At 46.6% G+C, this 26,172-nt stretch overlaps 1 protein-coding gene across 1 annotated transcript in view; it reads right to left on the reverse strand.

Annotated features, from left to right (window-relative positions):
- Window positions 1-542: 542 nt before the first annotated feature.
- GPX7 (glutathione peroxidase 7) overlaps window positions 543-26,172 on the reverse strand; it is a gene marked incomplete at its 3' end in the record, with an annotated part of 42,497 nt that continues 16,867 nt past the window's right edge. Inside the window, 1 exon segment of the mRNA XM_036757550.1 lies at window positions 543-804. Within this exon segment, the coding sequence (XP_036613445.1) occupies window positions 543-804 (262 nt within the window).

The following is a 26,172-nucleotide window of genomic DNA, read 5'->3' on the forward strand; positions in this document are numbered from 1 at the left end:
CCAATATCTTTTCCAAGAAAACCCCAGATGGGATCACAAAGAGTGGTCATGACTGAAATTGATTGAACAACAATAACAGCAAATTATTTGTACCGTACCACACAGGAATGCTGGAGGGTACGTGTGAATCAAGATGAAAGGGAGGGCCTGGGTCTTCAAGGAACCTTACTCAAGCACTTATTACTATGAGGCAGGCCCTGGGGATACAAAGACAAAAAGGAAAATAAACACTCTTTGCCCTCACGAAGCTTACATTCTACTGAAGGGATACAGCATGTTTTCAGATAAGCAAACCCAATTCAATTCCACAAGCATTTATTAAGTACTTGTCTTAGAAAGTCGCCCAAGGCACTGAGGGTAGGTGACTTGCCCAGAGTTACAGAGCCAGTGTGTGGCAGAGGTGGGACATAGTAGCTGTTTTCTAAATGCTCCTTAGATTGTTTTGAATAAGATGTGTCAATCCTAAGGGACCAGAGAAACTTGAGACACTGTATGCTAGGATGACTAGACTGGCCCTGAGTTCCTTAGGGGACAAAACTCACCAATCAGATACTTGAAGGCAGCATTGGCCCCAGTACCACGGACAGCGATCTTGCTAAACATGGGGAAGGAGACTCCATAAGTCTTCCGGGCAAAGTTCTCAATCTCCTTGTTGGTGTCTGGCTCCTGCTGGCCAAATTGGTTGCAAGGAAAGGCCAGCACATTGAAATGGTATGGGCCCAGTTCCCGCTGTAGCTGCTGAAGGGCTCGGTAGTGCTGGTCTGTGTAGCCACACTCACTGGCCACATTGACAACCAGTGACACCTGGGGAAAGAGGATAAATTCTTATTGATTGACTGACACACACTCACAAAATTGGATGGTCAAGCAAACATGCAGGATGAGCTATATTTTCATATGGAGTCATGAACACAGACACAGGTATGACAGCAATGACAAACATTTCTAAAGGGCCTTCTTGTCACAGATCCTTCTCCTGGGCGAGGGGAGATACATAGTTGAACAAGATTCAGCCCCTGTCTTCAGGGAGCCTACAGTTTAGTAGATCAATAAGACACAAATACACCTAAGTGTGAGACACAATGTTAAATGATATATACCAATAAAGACACGTGCAGACAAAATCTCCCCTTCTGCAGGAAGCCTTTTCTTATCCCCCAGGATGCCTTTCTTTCAGGCCAGTGCCTTTCTTCTGAGATTACTTCTTCTGAGATTATCTCCAATTTCTCATGTATAGATCTTGTTTACAGTCAGCAAACATTTGTTATGTGTAAGGCACTGTGCTAAACTATAGGTGTACAAGGAAAGACAAAAATAGTTCCTGCCCCCAAGGAACATACAATTTAATGTGGGGAGACCGATAAGCAAACAACTATTTGCCAAGGAGAAACATTCATATAAATTGGCATATATCTATACACACATACATGAATATATGTATAATAGCTGACATTTATATAGAGCTTTAGGTTTTACAAAATGCTTTATAAATATGATCTCATTTTCCATATTATCTCATTATATATCATAGATCCAGTCATATATATGTGTATATATTTTTTTATAATTTATCATCTCCATGCAAATAACCCTGAGCCTTAGCCTCTCTTCCGAACTTTCACAAGCTATCCATTGGACATTTCCAACCAGAAGTCCCATAGACATCACAAACTTAACTTGACTAAAACAGAACTCACCTTTCACCCCAAATGCTTCCCTATTGTTGTTGAGGATGCCACTGAACTCCCAGCCACCCAAGCTCACAACCTGGGTGTTATCTTCAACTCCTCATGCCCTCTCAACTCTCCTACACCCAATCAGTTCACAAGTTCTGTTGATTCTAACTTCAGAACATCTTTCCTCCACTCCATCCCTCCTCTGACATTGCCACTAGCCTGGTGCAGTCCTTTGTCCCCTCATGCTTGGAACATTTCAATAGCCTTCTGGCTTCCCTGTCTCTAGCCTCTCCCCACTCAAATCTAACCTACTTAGCCATCTGAGTGATTGTCCTAAACTACAGGTCTTACCTGTCATTCCTCCATTAAAGAAACTCCAGTGACTCCTTATTGTCTCCAGGATCAAATAGCAAATCTTCTGTTTGGGTTTTGAAGACTTTTATAATCCAGCTTCTTCCCATCTTTCCAATTTTCTTATACTTTACTCTCCTCTCTGTACTCTAAGATCCAATGACACTGGTCTCTTTGTTGTTTCTCAAAGAAGATACTCTCGACTCTGAGTGTTTTCACTGGCTGTCTCCAATGTCTGGAATACTCATCTTCATTTCCTGCCTCCCCTGGCTTTCTTCAAGCCCCAGCTAAAAAAACCTACCTTCTGCTTAACCCCACTTGCCTCAAAAAAGGCAGAGGGCAGCATCTGGCCTCAGGCACTTACTAGCTATATGACCCTGAACAAGTTCCTTAAATCTTCCACTGCCTCAAAAAAAAATCCTGCATTCTGCAAGAAGTCTTTCCTGATTCCTGGGTCAATGTGAGGTCCTTCCCTCTGAGATGACCTCCAATAGATATGAATGTTTCTCCTTGGTAAATAGTTGTTTGCTTATCGCTCTCCCCACATTAAATTGTATGTTCATTGAGGGCAGGAATTATTTTTGCCTTTTCTTGTATACCTATAGTTTAGCACAGTGCCTTACACATAATAAATGTTTGCTGACTGTAAACAAGATCTATACACAAGAAATTGGAGATAACCTCAGAAGAAATAATCTTAGAAGAAAGGCACCAGCATTCCGGGGGATAAGAAAAGGCTTCCCACAGAAGGGGAGATTTTAGCTAAAACTTGAAGGGAGCTAGGAAAGCCAGGAAGGGGTAAAGAATTCCAGTGAAAATGAAAAGAGTTGGGAATTGGAGTATCTTGTCTGAGAAGGCCATGAGCCTGGGCAACTGGGAAGATGGCAGTGCTTTTGACAGCAATCAGGAAGTTAGAAAGGGGGGGGGGTTTGGGGGCCTAGCACAGTACCTGGAGTATAGTATGTACTTAATAAATGCTTGTTGATTGATTGACATTGGACTGGATCTGTGATGCCCTTAGTATACATATATGCCAGTACGCTGTCAATCAAGTCCTGCAATGAATAGAGCTCTGGGCCTGTAGTCAGGAAAAGCTGAGTTCAAATCCAGCCTGAATGACCGTGGGCAAGTCATTTCACCTCTGTTTCCTCAGTTTCCTCAACTGTAAAATGGAGCTATTAATAGCACCTACCTGGAAAGGTTGTGGTGAGGCTCAGGTGAGTAAGTCTGTAAAGTACTTAGCACAGTCCTTGGCACATTGTAGCCACTTCCTAAATGCTTGTTTCCTTCCCTTTCCCATTAACCAATCTGGTTTTTTGGACTAGCCCTGTGATTTCAATGAGCCAGTGAGCTCTTAGCCAGGACCTTCCTTCCCTCATGCACATCAGCACCTGCTCTGTAGCTAACAAGCTTAGATGGAGCCTTAAGAAGCGATTTGTCCAGGGTCGCACAGCCAGGATATGGTAGAAACAGGTCTTGAACACAGGTATTGCTGACTCAGAGGACTCCCCTCTCTCTCCTAGGTAGCATTGCTTCTCATATGTGTATATGTATTCGCACACTCAGACATGTAGGGCTGGACTTGCAATTTCATTCCCAGATGAAGAAGCTCCCTTTCCCAATGCAGACTGGCACCTTCTTGGACTCATAGGCTTGGAGAGTTGCCTGAGGCACTGAGAGCTCAAGCAACCTGCCCAGGGTCAGTCAGAGGCAAGACCAGAACCCAAGTTCCCCCCCACTCTCCAAGGACAGCTCTCTGCCCACAGTGTCACACTACCTCTCCCAGCTCACATAGACACCTAAAAACAGAGAACTGTGTGTAGGAACATGACCACATCTACACAAGCACAGATGTCCAGTTTCATAGAACATGCCCATACATGTATATAAATATGTTCCCACTCATGTATGTAATGTACATAGTACAAACATTGTATGCACATGCACACACACATGCACATACATAGACAACCCACAGAATACTCATGCCTATGTATCCTTAGACTATCCCAGAATCACAGCATGGCAAGTAGGCTTGGGAAGAACAACTGAGATCCTCTAGTTCAACCAGGACCAACCACATTAGGATTCTTCTTTGTTTCAACACTTCTTCCATTTAAAAAAAACCAAAACAACTCCTTTAGACAACCTTTAGGGTTGGGTCATCTTCTCTATGCATTAGCACCAACTCTTCCAGGAAGGAGGGGAGGAAAAGGTCAGACCTCTGGGGCAGGGCCAAAATCTCCCCTCCACCAAATCATAAAGTTGTCCTGGCTGGTGCTTTTTAAAATATATTTGCATTTTCACACTGGGCTTGGCTTTCCTTATTTGTCAGAAAGGAATAATAATAGTACACATTCAGGCCCAGGCTGGGTTTTAAATTGCTTCCCCTATCCTATGTCAAGTGAACTTCCCGACTTTACCTTATAAGGAGGGAGGGTGTCCATACAGCAGGCCCATGATTTTGTCCAACAGCTGCAGATTGCAACCTGTCTATGACTTAGTAGGTAAGGCTTAGGATATGTAAGTGGCCATTTGGATACTAATATTATCCAACTGCATGACCATAAATGGCTAGACTGGTGAAGAGCATTGAGTCCACTCCATGTGAGGGTCACCCCATATGAAGATCAGTGGAGAGACCTAGGCAGGCATGTTTAGCCTGGTGAAAAGAAGAGCCCAGGGGGATGGGAGAGCTCAGTTCAAGGTGCTGAAGATCTGTCACGTGGAAGAGGGATTAGCCTTGTTCAGTTGGGCCCCTGAGGGTCCTCCCAACTGGGAGGGGCTAAAAAGTGCCAAGATGCCAATTGAGATTTGAGGTCTGGAAAAACTTCCCACACCTTTGAGAAGTGGTTTGAGCGACCTCAGGAGGGAAGTCCTGGATTTCCCTCCCTGGTCTTCAAGTGTCACCTGTGTGACTGTTATGGGCTCGGATAGGTTGGACAAAACCAGGGGTTCCTCACCTTCCTTCGTGGTGTCCTGTATTCCCTTTGGCAACTTGGCAAAGAAGTTGGGCTCCTTTGCAAAATCGTGGTTTTTTTACAATAATTTTTTAAAATGTTAAATTTAAGACAGAAGTTAATGAAAATAAAGAGAAGTTTTCCCATCCAAGTTCAGGGACCTCCCTGAAATCTCTCCATGTGTGTATGCTAGATTAAGGACTCGTGGACTAAATGAATGCACTCCTCAGATCTTTCCTAACTTTATAATTCTGTGATAATATAATACATAATAACATTATTGGCATAAAATCATAGGACTCTGGGCTTGATCAACCACCAATGTACAAATGTCTATTAAGGACTTATATGATGGGGAACTGTGCCATGGGCCAAAGATATAAAAAACAAATGGGAGATAGTCCTAGTCTTTTCTTCCCATGGCTTTCTGAGGCTGGCAGTGGCCAATTATGCCCATTTCACAGAGGAGAAAAGTGTGGCTCAGAGAGGAGCAGGGACTTGTCCATGGGCAGACCCAGGGCTACTCAGTGGTAGAGGAGGGGCTCGCTTAGGGTGATTGGCCTGGGGCAAAAGGCTGATCTGGCAAGCTGTGGCCTGGCCTTGCAGTGTACCTCTGGGGAGCGCCAAAGGAGTGAAAACATCCCTGGGCCTACCTCTGCCATTTACTTTGAGTGTGCCTTGAGGCAAGTCACTCCTGGAGCCTTGGGGGGGAGGAAGTTGGACTAGATTTCCTGTGAAGTCCCTTTTATCTGTATAGTTTTATAATTCTAACTATGCGACTTTTCGAATAATCACCTCCCTGGGCCTCAGTTTCCTCATCTGTAATATGAGTAGGGGTTGGACTAGGTGGTCTCTCGGGTCTCTTCCCCTAGTAGGATCCTATACGCCAAGCTGAAGGATTGAGCTAAATCCTTCCCGGCCCTGGGCCTCAGCTTCCTCTCTTGCATAAAATGGGGCGGGGAGGGGGAGGGCTGAACTAGCTGCCTCTGGGGTCACTGGTAGGGCTAGGCCTGTGATCTTGTGGCTTTCGCCACAGAGAGGGGCTCTCCAGGCCCATCTTATTTCCATTTAGGGCCTGCCTGCCTGCTTGTCTAGCTCAGACAGCAGGTGTCAATGTAGCAAGGCTGCGTGCGCATCCGTCCTTGGCCTCGGCCTTGGCCGCAGAGTGACAGCAGCATCTGCACTGGGCCCGCCCCCCGCCCCCCGGAAGGCAGCTTCCCCGGAAGTGGCCGCCGCCTACCCGCAGCAGCCGCCACCGTGGCAGCAGCTGCCACGCTGGCCCCACCAACGGCGCATGCGCAAGAGCCCTTGCCTGCTGGCCTTGGCTCCCGCCCCAGTCACATGGCTGTTGGGAGGCTCAAATGAAAGAATGCTGGCAAAAATAACGCTTGGGGCCGGGAAGCGCCAGGGGGTGGGGGGAGGGCTGTTATTAATTATTAATAAAAGAGAGCCCCTGGGCTGCTGGGCCCCGCACTGACGTCAGGACGCCTGGAGCGCACCACCTGCGGTTGGCCGCAGCTGCCAATCAGGGGGTTCTGACAGAGCGGACCAGCTGGGCCCGCCCCGGGGGATTCTGGGGGTCTGCAGGCCCAAACCAGTGGGGGACTAGGTGACTAGCTAATCTGATAAACTCATTCCCAATAAATGGGCCAGGAGGCTCTGCGGGGGAACCGTACGGACCCCACCGGCATGGCTGCGGCGGCGGCGGCGGACCATGTCCACAGACCCCACCTCCTGCACCCAGGCTCTGCGGACCCCCACCTCCCAGACCCGTAGACCCTAGCCCGGCTGTTCTGGGGACCCTACGCCAGCTGTTCCAGAGACCCTAGCCCGGCTGTTCTTCGGCTCTGGGATGGGAGGGGGACTGATGCATTTGGGCGTGGCGGACCCTGCCGGCAACCGAGTAGCAACAGCAGCTGCAGTTGCCGCAGTGGCCCCCCCTCACGGCCATGCCCATGCCGCAGTGCCGCAGTGCCTTATGGGAGCGGCTGAGGCTGGCTCCCCGCCCAGCCATCTCAGGCGAGGGGCCGGGGGCTGGGGGGCGGGGGTGGGGGCGGCAGCGGCCTTGGCGCTGGGCCTCTGCAAACGTCTGGCTGGGCCGGGCTGGCCGGGAGGGCCCCAGCCAGCGCCTCCCCGCCGGGGCCTCCCCAGCCTACGCGCTTGGGGAGCCTGGCAGGCTGCCCAGCCGCCCTCCCTCCCATCCACGGGTGGAGACTGTCTTCCCGCCAGGGCGGGGCAGCCAGGCCGGGAGGCCCCAACAGCTGCGGCTTTCAGCTCTGAAGCCCTTTTCTGTGCTAGGGTCCATGACGGGCCCCATTCCCAGCCCTCGCTGGTGGCCTCCCCAGCCTTTATGGGCCTGGCACCCACTGATGGCGGCAGGGGCCCAGCCTGGGAGCTGGAAGGGTCTCCTGGTTCCTGGGTTTTAGAGGGAAGGAGGGAGGGAGGGAGCTGCCCGCCTGGGGCCCTGGTCACTGTGGCAGGCAGGGTGGGTAGGGGCCTCTGCTTTCAAGCAGGGGGCTGACTTAGCCTAGCCCAGAGGGGGATGGATTTCCAGGGAAAGAATGTCAGGCACCACATCATAGGATCAGAGGATTGAGGCCTGGCAGGGGCTGAAGAACAAAGGGCATTAGAACCAAGAAGATGGACTAGCACAGCTGCGAGGGAGCACAGAGCATAGAATGTCAGGGTTGGGAGGGGCTTCCAGACCCTGAATGTTAGGGCCCCAAGGGTCTACAGAACCATCAAAACTAGAAGAGACCTCAGAACCGAAAACAGGAGAACCCCAAACTTTGGAGCTGGTAGGGACTTTAGAACCCAGAAGCCTGGGGCTGCAATGACCATGATAGAGTGGCAATCAGTGATTGTTAGAGTGAGAAGGGGGATGAACACATGAATCATCAGAGATGGGAGGGACCTCAGAATATAGATTATCAGAGTTGGAAATGATCTTAGAACACAGATGTCAAGGTACAAGGAAGATAGTACCCAAGCCAGAAGAAGCTTTAGAACATAAATCTGGGAAAGCCCTAAGAATAAAGAATATTAAAACAGAATGTCAGAACTGGGTGGGACCTTCCTTAGTCAGTCAAGAAGCATTTAGTAAGCATTATGATAAGCACCTAAGCACCCAGGATACACTTTAGCACAAGAATCATCAGAGTTGGGTGGAATCTTAGAATATAGGCTGTCAAAGAAGGGAAGGACCTTTGAGTCCAATTCATTTTACATATTGGGAAGCTAAAGCCCAATGAGGGGGCCTGAATTGCCCTCTATCATATGGGTGAGTATGGCCAGGAGTCAGTGCAGGTCCTGTGACTCCTAAGTCCATGATTCTCTTATCTCGTGTTGCCTCTGTACATGCTGGCCCTGAAATAGATGTGTGTTAAATTAAATTAAAAACCAGACCCATGAGAGAGAATTTTTTTCACTCATTCAACTCTTATAAGCCTTACTATGTGCTTAACCTGGTACTAAGTGCTGGGAGAGATGCAGAATCAAATAAAACTCTGTCCCTGCTCTCAAGGAGGTTCAAGCTGACTCAGAAGACCTGACATGTATATAAATGACCATAATTCAAAAGGAAAGATAAAAACAGTGTAGTAAGGGCATAAAGCGCCACAGAGGAGATTCTCTTCAGCTGGAGGAACCAGGAAAGGTTTCCTGGGAGGAAGGAGACAGGGAGCCAGAATTTACAATGAACCCAGAAGAAAGGATGGGGAGGATTCCCCTTTTAGTATCTGACATTCATCGAGTGCCTTTCCATTGATCTTTCCTTGAAGTCTTTTTCCAAGGCTTCTTCAAGGCATAGAGCTAACCCTCACTTCTCAAAGGCTAGGCCAGTGGAGTTGGAGGGGTTAATGATGGGCTGTACTGACTCCTAGGAACCAACGTAGCTAAGGCAGAAAGACAGCCTATGCCTGACTCAGCCTCAGACATAGTAGTTCCTGAAGCACAGTAAGTCGCAGAGGGGCTAAAATCTGCTCCACCAAAGGTTGGAATTGCTCACTGACTAAATCACAGACCCTTAAAGCATAAAGTAGTTGGCTTGACATTTCATGTGTAGCAAAACAGAACACAGATACCAATGGCCATTGATTTCCCTTACTTTTGCCTTCATGACTGGCCCCTTCCTCTTACAGTCCCACCTCTCTCTGATGACATCCTTTATGTCGCTTCTCCTGCGCAAGTCTTCATTGGGAACATGTTGCATTATGCTGATGTCCCCCATGGGCCTCTCCATTGCGTCTTAGGTGACCCACAATTTTAATTCTTTAGAGACTGTGGCATTCTGTGATTCATGGCCATACAGCATCATAGAAGAATATTGATGTAAAAAAGGTGGGCTTTTGTTTCCAGGGAAAGCTTGAGGTTATTAAAAGCATTGCACAATTTTCCAAAGTCAAGCCAGCCCACTCTCTTCCTCCTGTATATTTCTGATCTCAGTTCATTGTCCATCTGCAGTGTCTGTCCAAGATTTATGTATTTATTGATGCACCATCTTGGTTGAATGGCTGATCATCCATCCAACCTCACATCTTATTTTAGACAATAGATATCCTCCACCTTGTTTATTCCTGTGTGAGCGGTTAGGCTAAGGTCTTTGGTGTTATTATGAATATTGTCAAAGGGGCTCTGGATGCAATCAGTGTAATGTCAACTGCAAACAAGGACATCTGGAAGATCTCCACATCCATCTTTGCTCTGGATCAGCCCAAACAAATCTTCCCATGTTTTTCTGAATTCTTTGTAATCCTAATTTTTAAGCACAGTATTCCACTGTGATTGTGTACTATGATCTACCATTCCCCATTTGATAGGCATACTTTGTCTCCTTAAATTTGCTTTCCTCTACACCGCTTCCTACTACTTTATTAGGCAATAATACTATTTCTTCCATCACCTTCTGTAGGATTTTCGAAGTCGTTGTGGCCCTTGACTGTCACATCTTTTCCCTTTACAAGAAGATCAAGTATTTGCTAGTGGAGACAGTTTCTAGGATCTTTTGGTATCCTCATTGTAGTATTTAGTTCATATCCTAAGCATCCTCAAGAAGTGGTAATAATCTGTGTTAATGCTGTTTCTTTTATCCATTTCCCATTTGGGGGCAGCTTATTTACATAGGTCAGGCTGTTTTTGCCTCAATAATATCATATCTTCTTCCTATTTTTATTCTTCTAATTTGGTGTTAGTTTTGATTTTTACTCTGACAAATCTATGGATGAAACTACACAAGCAGCTGATGTGGAAAAGGCTCTCACCTTGGTAACCAGTCATTTCCTGTCTATAAGCATTGAACACTTTCATTTTCCACAAGAGGTAGTGTAGTGTGGTGAATAACTAATGATAATAATAGATACTATTTATATAGCACCTACTATGTGCCAAGCACTGTGCTAAATGTTTTACAAATATGATCTCATTAGATGCTCTCAACAACCCTGGTGCTATTTTTATCCCCATTTAACAGGTGAGAAAACTAAGGTAAACTGGGGTTAAGCCACTTGCCCAAGGTCAGTAGGGCACTGGACTTGGAGTCAGGAAGACCTGGGTTCAAATTCCACTCTGTACACTTGCTAGCTGTCCACTCTGTACACTAGCTAGACCCTGAACCAGTCACTTAACATTTCTCATGCTCAGTTTCCTCATATGTAAAATGAGGGTTTTGGATTTGATGGCCTGTAACATCTCTTCCAGTTCTAAATCTGTGATTCTATCTAGTGCCCACCATATGCTACACTTCCCAACTCTCTTCTTCAGAAAATACAGGTGACTACCAGCTATTGGCCCCTATCATTTATTACTCCTGAACTCTGTCTTCCAACACTTTTTTTTTACTGTCCTCCTCTATGCCCACTGTGGCATTGAAATCTTCAAACATTAAAGCATATGTTCATTTAATTTGGAGGTTCTTACTGTATTCTCTGTAGAATTTATCTACATCCTCATTCTCTACAACAGATGTTGGAGCGTAAGTTGTAAATACCTTCATGGTGTTCTTGTTGCAAATACCCATCATGAGCACTGCAATGGAGGATGACCAAGTATCCCATGAAATGATGGGTTTTTGGTTACCTTTGGACTGAAACAATGCTGCTAATTCCTTTCTTGGCCTCTTCATGAAAAGTCTGTGTCTTTCTCTTGAGCTAGAGCTGCCTTTGTTCTTCTGGTTCCGTTTGCAGAAAAAGTGTCAAGGAGGATGTCATTTGGTTCCTTCCAGTAGAATGACAAGTTGGTCACTGGACAAGGATCTCATGTTTTAGGAACTGACATCTAAGTTATTGATTTCTGATGGTCTAAAAACTGTGGGATTCCTATGGTTCCCTATGTCCCCTTTTCTATCTCTCTCCCACCATTACTACAGAAACAGAAGCGGGACACATAGAACCAATGCTGGTCATGGCTTGCTGTTTCCAGATTACTGGGAATAAGACCCTATGTACTTAGCTGGGCTGATCCTTAGAAAGTAGATACAGCCTACTGCTAGGATCATATTCAGGGCCTTTCTAACATGGTAGAACCTAACAGAGATTGCACCTTGCTGGCATTAGCCTATGAGAATTCTTGGTCACCTCCCATCCTTGATGAGGCACTGGAGCAGGACTTGGTGGAGAAAAGAAAGCCCAAATAATAATAATTATACATCGCTAACATTTATATAGTATCTACTATGTGCCAGACACTTTAGAAATATTATATTATTTCAACCTCACAATGACCCTGAGAGGTGGATACTATTATTATCCTAATTTTACAGGAAAGGAAACTGAGGCAGACAGGCATTAAGTGATTTGCCCAAAGTTACACAGATAGTAAGCATTTAAAGCTGGATTTGAAGACAAGGCTCCCTTACTGCAGGCCCAGCACTCTATCCACTGAGCTACCTAGCTTCCCCAACCATAGCCCGAGTGTTTTATGAATATCCAAATACCGATAAAAACCTAAAAGAAGGCCTCTAGCATGCTGGATGGACCCGGTACAGAGTATTTAAGGGAAGACATAGAGAAAACAGTCCCATAGCTTAGCACAGTGTTTGGCACATAGCAATCACTTAATAAATGCCAGTTGACATGAGATGAGAAGATCTGGATGGGTTAGAATATATGAGGTTTAAAAGAACTACATTGATGAGATCACAGCTCCATGGAAGCATTATAAAAGGAGACACTATCCTTAGCATACCTCACCAGTCTCAGCTTCTTCTGAGCTTTAGAGAGACTGAGATGATTCTTACAGCACTATGTCATGTACCTGTCTCCTGTTCTCACTTTCATCCCCTGTACTCATCCTTTCAAAAATCTGAGTTGGCTAGTGAGTTCCCTATGCATCCACATCCATCTCTTTAGATAGCTCTCCTTTTAACAACCCTCCAACTTTACCACCATTTCCCCTCCCCCCTCCAGTAGCAATCAGTTCCTCCTTGTTGCTAAGAATAAGATCCAAAATAGCAATTCCCCTAGGCACTTTATCTACCTTTTGAAGGATGGATGACATTATCAGGAAGGCAAAGTAAGATATTCTTAGCTGTTCTGCTTTTGTTTGATAAAGAGAGCCAACCAATATCTGAATAGCCACAAGCCCCATGCCAGATGTGTTTCCCAAGTCCTCTTCTCTTTCCTTCTTTTTCCTTTGTGGTCTGGAGGAAATGTAAATGCTAGTATTCCTTCTGTTTGTCCCTCCATCGATCTTTGCCCTAATGAGCTCCACTATTCTTTCCTTTGGTTCCTGGATATCCTCAAATGAGTTTATCTTCTTCATAAACAATATTACCCCTCTCCCTTTCATCTAACCTGCTCCTTTTTGACGACTTACACTCTTCCAGAATGATATTTGAACCCACGGTGCTGTCCCACCAAGTCTCAGTGAGGCCTATGAAGGTGAATTTGCCTCTGGAGGTTGGTATCTGCTTTTCTTTTTAGATTTATGTTGAGGCCCTTACATAATCACTATCACTTTCCAATGATCCCCACTGCACTACAGTGGACTCATTTATGACTGACAGACAAACAGACAGAGCACTTATTAAACACTGGGGCATTGGGGGCAAGCACTAGGGATGCAAATACAAGGAAGCAGGATGCTTCCTGCCTTCTGAGAGCTTATATTCTAGTGGAGAAAGATACTAGATAAAGGGGGACTGGAAGAAGGAGGTGGCTACACAGTGGGATGATTTAGAGCTGCTGCCAGTACAGTCAAACAACCTAAGTCAACACATTTGCCATGTCAGAAAATGTATGCCTCATTCCATACCTAGTGTCCACCATCTCTTTGCTGAGAGCTGGGAAGGATGTTTCAAGGTGGAGGCAAACCTGGGTATGTTTATAGGTGGCAGGGAAGAAGACAATATGATGAGGGAGACTGAAGAGGGGAGAAAGGGGGCATATGATTAATAGTTAATTAAGTGAATTAATAGTTAATTAAAGATTAATACTCCTGGAGGATGAGATTAAGGAGGGCCCAAGTAGAATCCATCAAGTTTTCTGAAATCATGATTGGACGTTCTCAGTAGAGTGGCTATTTCATTTTGCTGGTTACTGATGTTTTATTCATTTGTGTATAGACACTTACAACCATTCAATTTGATTCACCTGGTTTCTTTTGGGGGTACTATTGAATCTACCACAAATCTGTTTTATCTAATCTCAACTGGGCCTTCCTTACTTCATGGCAATCCTGTTTTTCCTCCCATGATCCTCTATTCATATTCCCTTTCCTGCAGTTATTCCAATACTTCTCCTGCAGTCTCCCCACATCACTCCGAATCCCTCTCAAAGCATTTGACCCCATACAAAGGGCCATTGATTGCAAGTTCCCTCATCTCCCCTACCCACTCTTCAAAACTTTTCTACAGCTCCTCTTTTGCATAGACAATCTCCAAGGAAAGAGTAGCCTTTTTCATCAAGGTCAACCACCGTCCTCAGGCACTCAACCCCACTCTCTTGGGAGGCCTCCAGGACCTTGTCCCAGTAATAAGAACATTAACAACAGGTTTGCAAAGTGCTTTACAAATATTATCTCAGTTGACCCTCACAACAACTCTGAGAAGTGTTAATATTCTAATTTTACAGATGAGGAAACTGAGGAAGATAGTAATTAAGTAACTTGCTCAGGGTCACACAGCTAGTAAGGCCAGATTGGAACTAAGGTCTCTGATTCCAGGCCCAGTGCTCTGACCACTGCACCCAGCCATTGCCTCCTTTTCTTTCATCTTCAGTCTCTCATTCTATCGGCTTTCAAAGCTTAACACAGTGCCTGGCCACAGAGTAAGCATTTAATAAATGCTTGAAATTGAGTTATTCTTCCCTGCTATGGACAAATATACCTAGACCTTCACTTGACCCTTGAAGGACATCACCTCAAACTCTCATCTTCATATTTCCTCCCCTCCCCATCAGAAGGCCCTCCTTGAGGGCAGGGACTTATCTATTTTTGCTTGCATTTATATCCTCAGTGCCTATCACACGGTAAGTGTTTAATAAATGCTTGTTTCATTATCTTGTCTTGATTATCAAGTTCCTAAAGCTCCCTTCTTCTTTACCACCCACTCACTTCTTGGTGGTTTTTTCATCTACAATTCCTCTATATATCCCTGTAAACTTCCTTTCCCATCATCAAATCTTGCCATGTAACAAAGAAATACAATTAAACAAAACCAATTAACAAAGCCACCATATCTGACAGAGTAGGAAGCATTTTCCATACTTGTTCTACCCCACCTCCCCACCAAGAGGAAGGATGGGTTTATCCTCTCTCCTCTAGAACCAATTCAATTGTTTTCTTTTCGCATTTGCTTTACTGGAGTCATCGGGTATGTTGTTCCCTTGGGTCTGCTTTCTTTGCTCTGTACCGCTTCATACAAGTCTTCCTAGCTTTCTAAGAATCTTCCATATCCATCATTTCTTATGGCATCATATTATTGCATTACATTCAGTCAGTCAGTCAAAAAACATTTATTAAGTGCTTACTGGGTTCTATGTATGTTCAATGGAACACCATCTGTTTAGCTGTTCCCCAATAATGGATGCCCACCTAGTTCCCAATTTTTTGCTACCACAAAGAGTGCTGCTATATAGGACCCTTCATTCTGCCTTTGACCTCTTTAGAGTATATATGTTGCCATGGAATTGGGGAGTCAAAAGCTTTAGTCTCATAGTTCCGAGTTGTTTTCCAGAATGGATGTAACAAATTACACTACTCACCAACTCACTTCCCAACAGCGTAGTGATCAGGCTTCCAACTTCCACTTTACTGAAACTGTACTGATAGGATCTCAGAATTAGAAAGAACCTGAGAGGCCATCTATGTAGTCCAACTATGAGGTCTTTACTAATGATCTCTCACACGCCAAATCTAATGGCCTTTTCTCAGTCCTCATCCTCTTTTTTATTGGACAGTTGTTTTAGTCATTTCTGACTCTTTATTACCCCCATTTGGGGTTTTCTTGGCAAAGATACTGGAGTGGTTTGCCATTTCCTGCTCCAGCTCATTTTACAGATGAAAAAACTGAGGCAAATAGGGTGAAGTGACTTGTCCAGAGTCGCACAGCTAGTAAGTGTCTGAGGCCAGATTTGAACTCACAAAGATAAATCTTCCTGACTCCAGGTCCAGCACTCTATCCACTGTGCCACCTAGCTGCCCAACTTCCTTTACCTCTCTGCAACTTTTGACACTATTTACTATCGCCTGCTCCTTGATACCTGTTCTTCACTTGGATTCTTCACTGCTTTCTCCTACCTATTTGACTTTGATTCTTCAGTCTCCTTTGATGGATCATCATCCATTTACCATCTCCAATGTGTAGGTGTCCTGGCCCCCTGCTCCCCCGTCTTTACATACACTGAGTTTATGAACCCAAGCCTTAAAAAGTATCTCAGATCCCATGCCACTCACCATCAAGATGACTGGGTAGTTCCAATACAGCATAAGCTTCTTGATAACAGAAGCTGTTTTGTTTTTGTCTAGGTGTTTTCAGCACCACACACAGTGCCTGGAATGATAGTAGGTATTCAGTAAAGGCTTGTTGAAATTTAATACAAATGGGCTTGTATCTTCTGTCTTCAAATCCTGCCTGACCCCCATGGTCCTTAAAAGGAAACTCAAACATCAGAACCTAATTTGTGAGTATCCAGAAACATCCAACACAGTATTAGATTCTATCACAGAGATGAAAAAGAAATCATACTACTTCTGCACCTTTGCTCATGCCATCTTTCATGCCAGGAGCACCCTCTTAGCCCATTTATTGATTCATATACTAATTGATTCAGTCATCCATATGCTAATTTACCCAAAAAACACTGCTTTACATCTGCTGCTCTTCCTTGTTTTAACTCCACCAGATGCCCCTACCAGAATAAACTCTTCACTTCTTATCTCACCATCATGCTGCTAACTCAAGCCTTGATTGATACTATGTCCCTCAGCCTCCTCCTCTTCCTTCTTTTTGGAGGGCTGGAGCATATAGTAAGTGTGTAATAAATTCCTCCCAATGCCTTCCTTTATGGAAAGCAGAAACTGGACTCTCAGCTCATTCCACTTTGCATCTGCTGCTCAGCCTGGCTTCAACTCCACTGAAGAAGATGCCCCCAAATTGGGCACCCCATGATGTCCCATCTTTCTCCCCTACCTGCTTTCATGCCTCCTTTTGTATGATGCCTCCTCCTTTAGATTATAAGCTCTGTGAAGGCAGGGACTGTCTTTATTTTTATTAATTGTATCCCCAGTGGTTAGCTAGGCACTTAATAAATGTTTATTGGATTTATTGGATTGGATTGATTAAGTGCTTGTGTGTTTAGTCCTGGGAGAAGTTCCTGCCCTCCTAGAGCTTACTGTCTAGCAGGAGAATGACACATTTTCATTGACATCTTCATGTTCTTCATGTTCCATCTTTCCACACACTCTCTAGTTATTTGCTGCATCTCAGTGGAGGACCCAGATCCTCCCCAGGCAGGCTGGCTATCAAGGCCAGACAAACTGCATGACCATGGCCTCGAAGCTGTCACACTTTGTCTCACAGGACCAGAAGATCACAGCCTTAGATCTGGACAGAGCCTTGGAAGTCATCTTCTTCCTTTTACAGGTGTAAACAATCTCCCTCCTTCCCAGCCTGATTTCCCCTGCTCCCCTGTAATTATTCTTCCTATTCTTTGTTCCAGCTAAGTCTCTCTCTCTCTCCAAACATGCCTTGCCCTTTCCTGACTCCACACATTTGCCTGAATGGCTCCCTCCTCCCACCACCTTCCCATGACTTGAACTCTTGATCAACTTAACTGCTTTGAGAACTCTCAGAGAGCATTTCCCCTCCCAGTACCCAGCACAGGGCTTGCACACATAGAAGACTTGTCAAAAGAATGACAAAGTCTGGTAGGGAAATACCGAGACTAGAGTCAAGAGATCTGGGCTCTAACACTCTGCAACCTTGTGCAAACCAGTTAGCTTCTCTGGGCCTCAGTTTCCTCCTCTGTCAAATGAGGGAGTTGGACTACTCACAGCCCTAACATTCCAGGTCTTCCTAGCTTTGATAGCCTACATTTTAAATCCTCTTCCGGCTACATCCTAACTTTCTATGTCCTGTGTCTTAACAACATTCTATGTTCTATGATCCCTTTTAGTTTTAGTAGTATCTGTTCTGAGGTTTCTTTCAGCCCTGACCTCCTAGGTCCTGAGGGCCCTCCTGGCCCCAACATTCTGTGTTCTATAGTCTAAGGTCCTATCCAGCTCTGGCATGCTCTGATTTTTCCATCTCCTGTCTCGCCCATAGCAACTCGCACAGAGCTGGGCTTGCGGCCAGGGCTCCATAAAGAATCGTTGACTTCTTATTGAGGAAATGGATGGAAATGATGCTTGGTCACCTCATTCCTGCTTCACCCGGCTTGCTTCTCTGTTAACAGGGTCCTCCCGGGTGAAAGAAAACAATCCTCCCCCCTTTTACAGGCCTTCACAATTTTGGGGGACCTAGCAAACCCATAAATAGAAAGAGGATTCTTAGGAAGTTGGGCTTAGCAATCAGATTCACTTGGGGCCAAACTGGCGGGAACCCAACACAGAACCGACGACTCCGGAGTTGCTGGCTCAGATAGCCTGCCTTTGCTCATCCCCTTACAGCAAGCCACCCAGGAGACAAAGGAGGATCAGGAGGCAGCAGGGACAGGGTGGGCAGCAAATGCTGTCCCCCAGGATGGGGCATGCAGGATATGCCTTGCATGTGACTTTTAATAAATGCGCCTATTTTTCATGGAAGCTCTGATATTCTAGAATTCTGCAAGTGTGCAAGGCAATCAAATACAAGGCAAAAAACATTTGTTAAGTGCCAACTGTGTGCGGCGCTCCACAGAGGTCACTAGGTCTATTGTATGAGACTTACTGCTGCTGAACCATGGGAAGGAATCAGCTTTGGTATGGAAGGCTAGCATAGCATCCAAGGATTGGAGCATTAAGTGGTGTGGGGCAATGGGGAGAACGTCACATCTGGAGTCCGAGGACCCAGCCACCACCTTGTGAATTTGGACTCTTTGGAACTCAGTTTCCCCCCTCCGTCAGAGTAGATGACCTCTAAAGTCCTTGCTGAGGCTCTGACTCTATGATGCTCTGACCTGAAATGGCTTTGTATCCTCGAATGCTGAATTTGTAGTCAGAAGTCTGGATCCGAATACCAGCTCCGCCACCTATAGCACCTTGAGCTTCATTTTTCTGGGTCTTGGTTTCCTCATCTTCATACTAAGGGGGCTAGACTCTGTGACCTCTGAGGTCCAACCCCCCAGCTCCAGATCTGTGACCCTATGATTTCATTGGTACTGATATTCCTACTACAGATGCATATCAAAACCGCCGTAGACTCGAGAGATGGTTTTTGAAAGTAACTGTGGTTGAAAGATTTCTCTGCCTGAGGCCAGTCTGGTAATTAGGCTCTCAGCACTTAGCTAGGCTGGTACTCAGACGCCAGAAGCACACACTCCCATCATTAGGGCTATATTTGAACCCAGAAGAGCTGGTGCTCCAATGACGGAGCCTTCCAGTACGCAGGGCCACGTTCAGGCTATAACGAGGCAGTAGAGAAGGGCTTTGATGGAACATAAATGCAATAAATACTTTTAAATACAAAAAGAAACATCCTCCTTGGCCTCCTCACCCTCTCATTCCCTTCACACATTCTCCATTCCAATTAAATTGGCCGAGTAACTGTTCCCCATCCATGACATCCCCACCTGTATGCATTTGCCCAGGCTATTTCCCATGCCTGGAGTAAACTCCTTCCTTACCACTACCTCTGAAGATCCATAGCTTCCTTCAAAGCTCAGCTCAGGTGCCAAACCCTTGACAAAGCCTCTCCTTGTTAGCTATTGTTGCTTTCGTGCTCAAAATTACTTGTATATCTTTTATATTTCTTTATCTGTAAGAATATCCTATTCCTCCATTGGAATATAAGCATCTGGAAGTCAGGGAAGGTCTCATTTTTGTCTTTGACTCTCCAGTGACTAGTATGGTGCCTTGTACTTAGCAAACACATATTTGTTGAAATGAACTGAATCAGGCTGAGTCACTGTGTCCCATTACTGTGAAGACACAGGTGCGAATGGGGCTCCCTGGTAAGGACAGGGAGCAAAGGACATTGTATTGTATTGTAAGGACGTTGTATTGAGCCAACGAATGCATTTCAACAGGTCAGATCCATTCTCACATCTACACCTTGGCTCACACCGTTATCCAGCTTTGCCCTTGTGGGAGCCTTTAGCTCTGTCCTCTCTCTTCTCCTGGGTGGAGAGGAGGCATGGCTGGAATGAAGAAGCTGTGAGCTGCCTAGGGCTGATGTGTTGTGGGATGATTTCTCTCATCTTGCTCTGCACTTAGCCCATACTGCCTTGTCCCACTGTCATGGATTTCTGGGTTAACTTAGAGAAGAACTGATGGGTTACTCTCTTGCTCTCTGAATTCAGCAGGGCATTCTACTTGGACTATGCTCTTTCCATCCTACTCCTGTCTCCATACCTGTCAGCCTGTTGATCCACCCTCCCCTCCTTCCCTCACAAATCCTTGACACACATTGGCAGCTTCACTCTAGATTGAGTAGGACAGGAAATCTTGTCTTATACCTCAAATATAAACAAACTCACCCCGTTTCAGACTCCCTATTTGTCACCTTTGCAAGTTGTCCTTGCCCCTTCAACTTACCACCATGAAGTTATGGTTCTGTCCCTGTTAGTGCCCTGAACACCATATAAGAAACTGAAGAGCTGTAACCAGGGTGGAGTGACTAGAGTGTTTTTCTAGGGTATCAAAATCAACAGGGCACTGACAGCATTTATACTTCTTCAGGATCTGTAGAAATGACTGAAGTGAGTACATAGACAGCAAGAATCTTATGTTAAAGTAGGAAGTGACCATGACTCAAGGTGAGCTCTACACAACCTTGTCACCACTAGGACCTCCTCATGTGCTCCTGGATATCTACTCAGGTGTCCTGTGGGCTTGGCCTCCCCACCCCAACTTAATTTTCCTTTAAAAGTTGTTTTGAGGGTGTTTTTCATGCTCTTTGTGCCTGGTTCCTTTTGTGAAGCTTGTCCCTGGCACAAAAAACACTAGCTATGGCTTTGGTGTTGACTCCCCCTCCACCGCCATAGTGACTGGCTAAAGGAACTAGGCATGTTAGTCTGGAGGAGAGGTGACTCAGGGGGAACATGGTAGCTGTCCTCAAGTATTGCAAGGGCTGTTGGGCAGGAAGAGGAGTAGCCTTGTTGTTTGGCCCCAAATGGAAGAATCAGAAGCAATGGAGGAAGTCAGGTCAATGGGCTCAGATTAAGAAGAGCTTCCCAACCATTTAGATCATCCTAAGGTGAACTGGGTTGCCTTGGGGGTAATGGACTCTTGCAGAGGCCCACAAAATGCAACCTCTCACGACCTGGCAGCCCAAGGAGGAAATAGTCTCCTCTCCCTTCTTAAGTGCTTCTGGAGCCCTTTGTGTGGCTCTTCCTTTTCCTCATCACAGTGTCCCCTGTATTACATTTGTGTGTCATATTCTGTCCCCACCCCCACCCCAAAGACAAGCTTCTTGAAGACAAGGGCCAGGATCTTCATCTTCCTTTCTTTATAAGAGCCTAACAGATAGCAGACACATAATAAAACTTTGTTACTGTTAAATCTACTCCCGGGACCCCACCTAGCCCAACAAATTGGTCTGGGCCATCCTCCAGCATGTCTGCCAATGCTGATGGGACGCCAATCTGGAGACACGCCAGATGGAGAGAGGGAAGATGGAATTCCATGGGGAGTATGGGCAGACCCACTCAGGGTGGAGGTTACACTATAGGGGTACCTCCCACATGAGTGCCAACCTCATAGGCACCATGGCTTTTCAAAGAATTACCATGACTTTACCCCTAAACTTCCAACTCTGACAGTGTTTGTCATCCACCCATGAAATAAGTGTTCTAAGGCATTCTGTGGGGGGACTTTCTGCGAACTTAAGTGGCAAGCATAGCTACTGGAAAGACCTTGAGAGTACAATCCCCTCATTTTACAGATGAAGAAACTGAGGCCCATAGAAGTGAACCAACTTGTCCAAGGTCCCATAGTTAGTAAGTATCCAAGGTGGGATCTGAACCCAGGTCTTCCTGTCTCCAAGCCCAGAATAACATTTCTTCTCGTCCCATCTTTCCCTCATCTTGGTCTACCCTAATAAGCAGCTCATAGTAAATGTTGGTGCCTTCATGGTCCCAGCGGGGAGCTATCCTCACAGGCTTCTCTGCACACCCCCATGCCACTCTCCCCCTCCCATATGCCTCACAGAAGTTGACCTTGGGGAGAAAAACAAGGCTATGTGAGAGAAATGGCCCTTATGGCCAAGGGCACCCCCAAGGCCAGCAGCCAATGCCTTAAGAGCACCCAACACTCCAATATCATCCATGCTGTCCATCAGTCAGCAAGCACTTATCAGGTACCTACTACATGCCAGGTTTTGTGCTAGGTTTAGGGGTACAAAGACAAAAGGAAAGCATTCCCTGTCCTCAGGGAGCTTATATTCTTTTGGGAGAGACGACACACACACATCTATACGTGGATAGAAAATAAATACAGGGTGATGGAGGCAGGGCATTAGGAGCTGGGAGAAGTCAAGAGAGACCTGAAGAATCTGGATCCCCACCCTACCAACCAATAGCAGATCGCCTCACTGCTCTTTGTTAGCAGGGATCGTTCTACTGCCTCCAACGTTCAGGAACACCACCACCCTGGGGCAAGTGCACAGTCAAGAAAACCAAAATCCTGCCCCTGAGAACCTGCCATCTCAAGAGCCCTCCAGTACACTCTCCCTCCACCAAGCAGCCCCTCAGCTCCAGGCGGACCCACCAGATCTGCTCCCCGCCTCCACCCAAGCCCAGTTGTCTGGGCTCCAAACTGGCACCATTCCTGTATCTGAAGGAGGGTCAACCTCCAACCAGTTCCCGAGCCTTTCCTGGCAACGTTGCACATCCCTCCCCCCAGAGAGGCCGGCCGGGCAGTGCTCTGCCTCAGCCACAATAACCTGGCTGTTTCTAGGAAGATTTATTGGTACATACGGTTCAGGAAAGCAGCCAGACCCGATCCCCAACACCTAAGGCTGACGGGGGTGAGATGGCAGTTGGCCTCGGGTTTGTATAAACCTTTGACTGGCCGCAAGGCACACTGTAAACTGGAGTCCAACTCACCCAGGGACTGCAGGGTGTCAGGGGAGAACAGGGAGAATGTGGGAATGGAAATCATCATTCAGGTAGAGGGAGTCTTGGGGGTGACTGAATGGCTTGTGTTATTAGAAGAGATGCCTGGATTGGCTGGAGATTCACAGAGGCAGAGTCCTCAAGGACATGTAGTCCAACTCCATTACCCCCCAAAGAACCCTCCTCCAACACAACAAGCACAACCCATGATCAACTAGCCTTTGACCAAAGACCTCCAGTGAGGGGAGCTCCCTACATCAAGAGGCTGCCCATCCCACTCTGGACCAGCTCTCCTTGTCAATTAGTCTCTCCTTATATTAAACCGAAATTAGCGTCTTTGCAACTCTCCCCTCCCCCACCCTCCACATTACGTCTGGTTTTGTTCCCTGGGGCCAAACAGAGCAAGGCTAATTCTGTTTTAATATGACAGACAGTCCTTCAAATACTTGTGTCATCGATAATGTGTTGTTCTCCCTTCCCCCGCCTCCAGCTTTCTCCTCTCCGGGCTAAACATCCCCCAGTTCCTTCGCAAGCTCCTGACTGGCACAATCTCGGGGGCTCTTCACCATCACGTCTCTCTGCTCTAAACACTCGGCAGTTCATCAGTGTCTTTTCTAAACTGTGGTGCCCAGAACTGAACCAGATCAGGTTTAACGGGGAGACTACAGCAAGGGGGGAGGAGGTAGGGGTCCAGACCTGTGATTTTACTGGTGTGGGGAAATCTCTTTCTACAAGTGCAGATCAAGTTAGAATCTTAGTCAGTAATCTGGACAGCAGGACTTTCTCCTCCTCGTTCCTGGACACTCTGCCTCTCCATGCGGTCCAAGGTCACCCTAGCTCTTTTGGCTTCCAAAGCTGAATTTTGATGGTAAGGAATATCAGCATAGGATCCCAGACCCAGAGCTGAAGGGGAGCTCAGAGGTCATCTACTCAAAGACCCCCACTTTACAGCTGAGGAATCTGCAGCCCAGGGAGGTAAAGGGACCGAGGATCATGGGCTGGAGATCCAGAGATCCAGGGGTCCAGAGCTGGAACGAATCTCGGAAGCCATCTCATCAAAAATCTTTCATTCTACAGCTGAATACACAGAGGCACGGGGAGGTGAAGGGATTTGTCCAAGGTTACACAGGCAGTATAATGGTAGAATTTGAACCCAGGTTTTCTGACCGCAGAACCAATGCTTTTTCTGCCATACCATACTGCCTCTAATGACCAAGGAGAGAGAAGCTTAGGCGAAGGCCTGGGGATCAGTAGGAGCGGGGAGGCAGGGTGGTCCATGAATGTCCTTATACCTGAGTAGTGCCTGAGGCCTGCGTGGCAGGGGTAGGTCAGTCTCCCCTTGGAGTACATCGGATTCTCAGAGGGTGAGCCAGGGGAACACTGGCGGATTCCTCCTAGCTTGGCCATGACCAAAGACAGGATGGGAGGCGGCCACATTGCCAGCTGAGTATGGGTAGGTTTGTGGCTACCTGCCCTGGGATCATACAGTGCAGATGGGCAGGGCCAACCCTTTCAAAAACCCATCTTCCAGGGAATGAGTATTCCAGAACAAGTCCTGATTGAGGGTCCAGAAGGAGCTGGAAGAGGCTACATTGTGTGAGCCAGAAAATCTGGTAGTTGCCAATTTTGGATGTCTGGGAGGGGTCAAGAATCGCCTTGGACTCCTTGGGGAGCCTTAGCACATGGGCCAATCAGGGGCTTTTTCCCATGAGCCTGGGGTTGGCCCACTGGGCAGCCTGCTTTGCCAGCCGGGATATAAGAAAGGCCACCTTGGCCCCAGCTGTGGGGCGTCCCCAGGGATGAAGATCTATAAACAGCTTGAATTGGGCCAGAAAGACTGGGAGGTCCTTTGCTCACCCGGTAAAAAGATCTGGGGGACTCATTGTGCTTCTGGGAGGCAGGGCAGCTGTCTCCACCCGCTTCCGGAACCACTCTCTGCTTCCTACAAGGCTACAAAAATCTCCCCCGGAGCCTCGCCAGTTCTTCAGAGGTCTGCGCCAACTAGAGCTGAAAGATCGATTTCCCTGGAACCCCCAGATAAAGAGCTGGCAAGGGGCAAGTGGTGCTGGCCCCCGCAGCCCAAGGGCTGAATGTAACTTGTTTCAGTTTGGGTGTAACATCAATATAGTCAAATATGGGTGATTAGGGGCTAATTAGCCAGGACCCAGAGAATGAACCCTCATGGGGAAGGAGAGCTTCTTCCAAGTTGTGAGCCAAGAGAGAATGAAAGCTGCAGAGAGGCAGAATTAGGATCAATGTAAGGAAAAACTTCCTAACAACAAGAGCCATCCCAAAATGGGACAGGCTGCCTTGGGAGGCAGAGAGTTCCAACTCTGAGTCTAGGAGATGCCAAACAGTCCCAAAACCCCAGCTTTCAAACAATTCCTTTTTTCTCCAGGTGCTCCATGGCAGAGATCATGGGGTAACCCAATCCCAGGGACAAGACAAGAGGCATAAACAATGGTCCAAAGCCAGAAAGTCAGTGTAAAACCAGAGGAATAGATAGGCATCAACAAGATGGCAGATTTGTCTCCCACATCATTTTCTTATGGCAGGCAATATGAGAGCAATAATCCCTTCTAGCTGAGTGTGTCCCAATTGCCTCACTCCCAGATGCCTTGGGGAGTTGGATATCACCCAGGACAACGAAGGACACGCTGATCAGGGAGCCAATTGACATTGCACCCCTAGGGAGATCTTGTGAGTAGCAGATGAGGTTTGGCTAGCTATCTGAAACCTGCACACAGATGGACCCCTTCATAAAACCCATGGACTAAGATGACCTAGACCCTCTGCAGTCAAATGGCTGGTGACTTCATGGCCAAGCAGCCTGAATTACCTGCCTTGTAACACATCCATCCTACTTTCCATCAGACTTTGCTGGGAAAGGCTCATTTCTATCCTGGATTGTATCCATTGAGTTCTCAGCAGCCTCCCATGGATCACAGATGGGCAAGAAGAATTTGTAATCTTGGACTTGTGGGAAAAAATAGATGTAGCTCATACCTGATAGACCAGGAGGGCTATGGTCACAAGGAAAAAACAAAAACCTACATCCTGGCACTGGTTAAAACAATAACAACAAAACCTTCCACCAATAAAATCCCAACATGCCACAGCCTAGAGCTTGGGGGAGGCATATGCAGCTACATGGCGATCATTTGGGTAAGGAGGAGAGCATGCATATCATGCTGTTCACATAGAAAGACACTGCCTAATGCTGATTTTTACCCTCCTTGGTGTATTCAGGACCTTCCACTCTGTAAATGTCCCACCACTGTTTGGTGGGTTTGGACTTGCTGCTTCTGGACTCTGGTCACCTTCTCCTGTCTAACCCAATAGGTCTATTACCTTAGGGGATTTCGGGAACAACTGAATCATTTTTCTTTTGCTCTCAGGAGTGGGGAGAGATGCCGCGATCATACTCTCTCCCTTTCCTCTACCTGGTGGGCTGATTCTTACTCACCCTGCTAATTTCCCACTAATCCCTAGTTATAGTTG

Source organism: Trichosurus vulpecula, chromosome 4 (genome assembly GCF_011100635.1).
Source record: "Trichosurus vulpecula isolate mTriVul1 chromosome 4, mTriVul1.pri, whole genome shotgun sequence".
Lineage (NCBI taxonomy): Eukaryota > Metazoa > Chordata > Mammalia > Diprotodontia > Phalangeridae > Trichosurus > Trichosurus vulpecula.